The sequence below is a fragment of the Hylobates moloch genome, unplaced genomic scaffold (assembly GCF_009828535.3).
Source record: "Hylobates moloch isolate HMO894 unplaced genomic scaffold, HMol_V3 SCAFFOLD_4436, whole genome shotgun sequence".
Classification (NCBI taxonomy): domain Eukaryota; kingdom Metazoa; phylum Chordata; class Mammalia; order Primates; family Hylobatidae; genus Hylobates; species Hylobates moloch.
In genome coordinates this window covers 1-2,689 of record NW_026656711.1, presented here as the reverse complement: position 1 = coordinate 2,689, position 2,689 = coordinate 1, and the positions used below count along the sequence as shown (strand labels likewise).

Below are 2,689 nucleotides of genomic sequence, written 5' to 3'. Positions count from 1 at the left end.
GCCCTAGTTTGTGACCTTTACCCTAAAGCAGAACAACTGGACTGATGTCCTGAGATTATAGTACACTCTGGTCAGTGTCCTACAGGGCCTCTAATTAGCATGTTCTGCATTTGATTCTGAATAGCATACAGGCACATAATCCAACAAATATTGACTACTCAAATCTGATTACTTTAGTTGCCACAGACTCCAAGAAAACAATGGTATTATCAGAGCCTCCAAAGTATCCGCATGATCTGATGTCTGCCTACTGCTTAGGCATCTTTTCCTGCTACATTTTGGCCACACCACCCTCCTTTCTGTTCTCTCACACATGCTAAGCTCATTCTTGCCTCAGAGTCTGTATCTGCTGACCCCCTACACCCAGATCTTCACATGGCTAGTGCCTGCTCATCATTCTGGTCTCATCTTAAATGTTATTACCTCAGATGATTTCCCTACCTAATATTCCCTCTGGTTCTCCCAGTCACTCTACTACATCAGCCCATTTTATTTTCTTCACAGCACTCATGCTCTGAAATTAGCTTGCTTATTTACTTACGTTTTCTATTATGTAGGTTTCATGAAGAAAAAAACTTGTCAGGTGTCATGTTCACTGCCTTACCCCTAGCACACAAAAGAGTGCTTCGCATGTGGTAGATATTTAATAAGAACATGTTGAGCAGATGAATTATCATTTAGTAGGCCTTTCTAAGAAGCTTACAGATGAATAAATGGCTTGAAACTTGCAGCTGATACTATCATACCATAAATCTTCAAATCTTCCACCATGCCTTATTTTAGACAAGAAGTTTCATTACCATCATCATCATAAGGTGACAAATTTAAGAGCTATGTTTCATTGATATTTCAATGTAAGAAATTCAAGTAAAAGAAAAATAGCCAAATAAAAACAGTAATTTTAAAACCTTACGTAGAAAACATTATGTGTCTCAGTTTGACTGTTATTGACTTCTACTTCATAAAATAGGCATCTGCTAATAAAATTCTGTGGATTCTCCCATTGCACATATAGGTCATCATTGTGGAAGGACAGGTTTTTAATATGTGGAGGATCAGGTTTCACTGAAAAACAAAAACAGAACACAAGTAAGCTTCCAAAGTTTGATTATACACACAAACACACACACAGTCGGCCCTCCATATCCATGGATTCGACATTCATAAATTCAATCAACCATGAACTGAAAATATTTTTAAAAAATAGCATCTGCGCTGAACATGTACAGAGTTTTTTCTTCTCATTTATTCCCTAGATAATATAACAACTATTTACATAGCATTTACATTGTATCAGGTATTATAAGTAATGTAGACATGATTTAAAGTATATGAGAAAAATATGCATAAGTTATATGCAAGTACTATGCTACTTTTTATCAGGGACTTGAACATCCATGGATTTTGGTATCCTTGGAAGTTCCTGGAAGCAATCCCCTACAAATACTGAGAGACAACTGTATATATATATGTAGGGTTCATAAAGTTAAATCAAAACAGAGCTGATGCATTTAGTGGCCTTTCATGATCAGATATATAGTTTTAGAATTTCTGATTAGCCACAATTACAGAAGAAGTTTATTTAAAACTGCCTAGTAAAATGGATTTAAGGAACATATTTTGGGTATCTAGCAGATGATATGAACTCTGACGTGCATCTGGTTAGAAAATGGCCAGTGTATAATCAGGACATCTAGATGCAACATAGAGAATAAAGAAAGGCTTGGATCCAGATGTACTTCCACCTGATGAGTAATAAGGCACCAGATACAAGGGGCTTCCCTAGTTGTCACTTATTAATGCCAATCAAAGAGCACCATTAAAACATTGGCTTAGTCTCTGACACACACTGCAACATAAATGCACCTCAAGGAAATTATGCTAGGTAAAATAAGCCAGTCACAAAAGACAAATATTATATGAATCCACTCCTATGAGGTATCTTAAGTAGTCAAATTCATAGAAACAGAAAGTAGAAAGGTGGTTGCTAAGGGCGGAGGGGAGGGGAAATTAATGTTTAATGAACAGAGTTTCGGTTTTGCAAGATGAAAAAGTTCTAAAGATCTGCTGCACAACAATGTGAATATACTTAACACTACCAAACTGTACATTTAAAATGTTTATGATGGTAATTTTAATGTTGTGTGTTTATAACCACAATTAAGAATAAAATACTTTGGGAACCAAGGTGGGTAGATCGCTTGAGCTCAGGAGATTGAGACCAGCCTGGGAAACATGGCAAAACCCCGTCTATACAAAAAATACAAAAATTATTAGTTGTTTCAGAAGACCTTAAACCCAAAATCATCGTTTTTTATTATTTGTATTGATTGTGCAAAAGATATAACACACTTTTTATCCATACTGTTTTAGAGGACTTCTAAAACTTACCACGGGAAGTTAAAGGCACTATATTGAAGGATGGTTTAATTTTTCCTGCATTATCCTTGACCATTATTTGGACACTGTGTTGTTCAAAACTGGAATCCTTCACTTTGGTCAGATCAAAGGAACAACCAAAGTATTGGCCTTCTCTATAGATCTTTTCACATTGATGAATTTTTTCCAGGCTTCTGTGCCTACAAGATAAAATGAGACAATCTTCTGCATTATATTCAACAGAGTATTCAAGAAATAAGAGCGGGCTGGGCACGGTGGCTCACACCTGTAATCCCAGCACTTTTGGAGG

At 36.3% G+C, this 2,689-nt stretch overlaps 1 protein-coding gene across 1 annotated transcript; it reads right to left on the bottom strand.

Annotated features, from left to right (window-relative positions):
- Positions 1–901: 901 nt before the first annotated feature.
- Positions 902–2,579, bottom strand: LOC116465325 (interleukin-13 receptor subunit alpha-1; the record flags this gene model as incomplete). The annotated part of the gene is made up of 2 exons (XM_032148444.2): positions 902–1,065; positions 2,392–2,579. Coding segments are annotated over 2 exons (352 nt in total), but the record flags the coding sequence as incomplete, so codon positions are not given.
- Between the last annotated feature and the right edge of the window lie 110 nt (positions 2,580–2,689).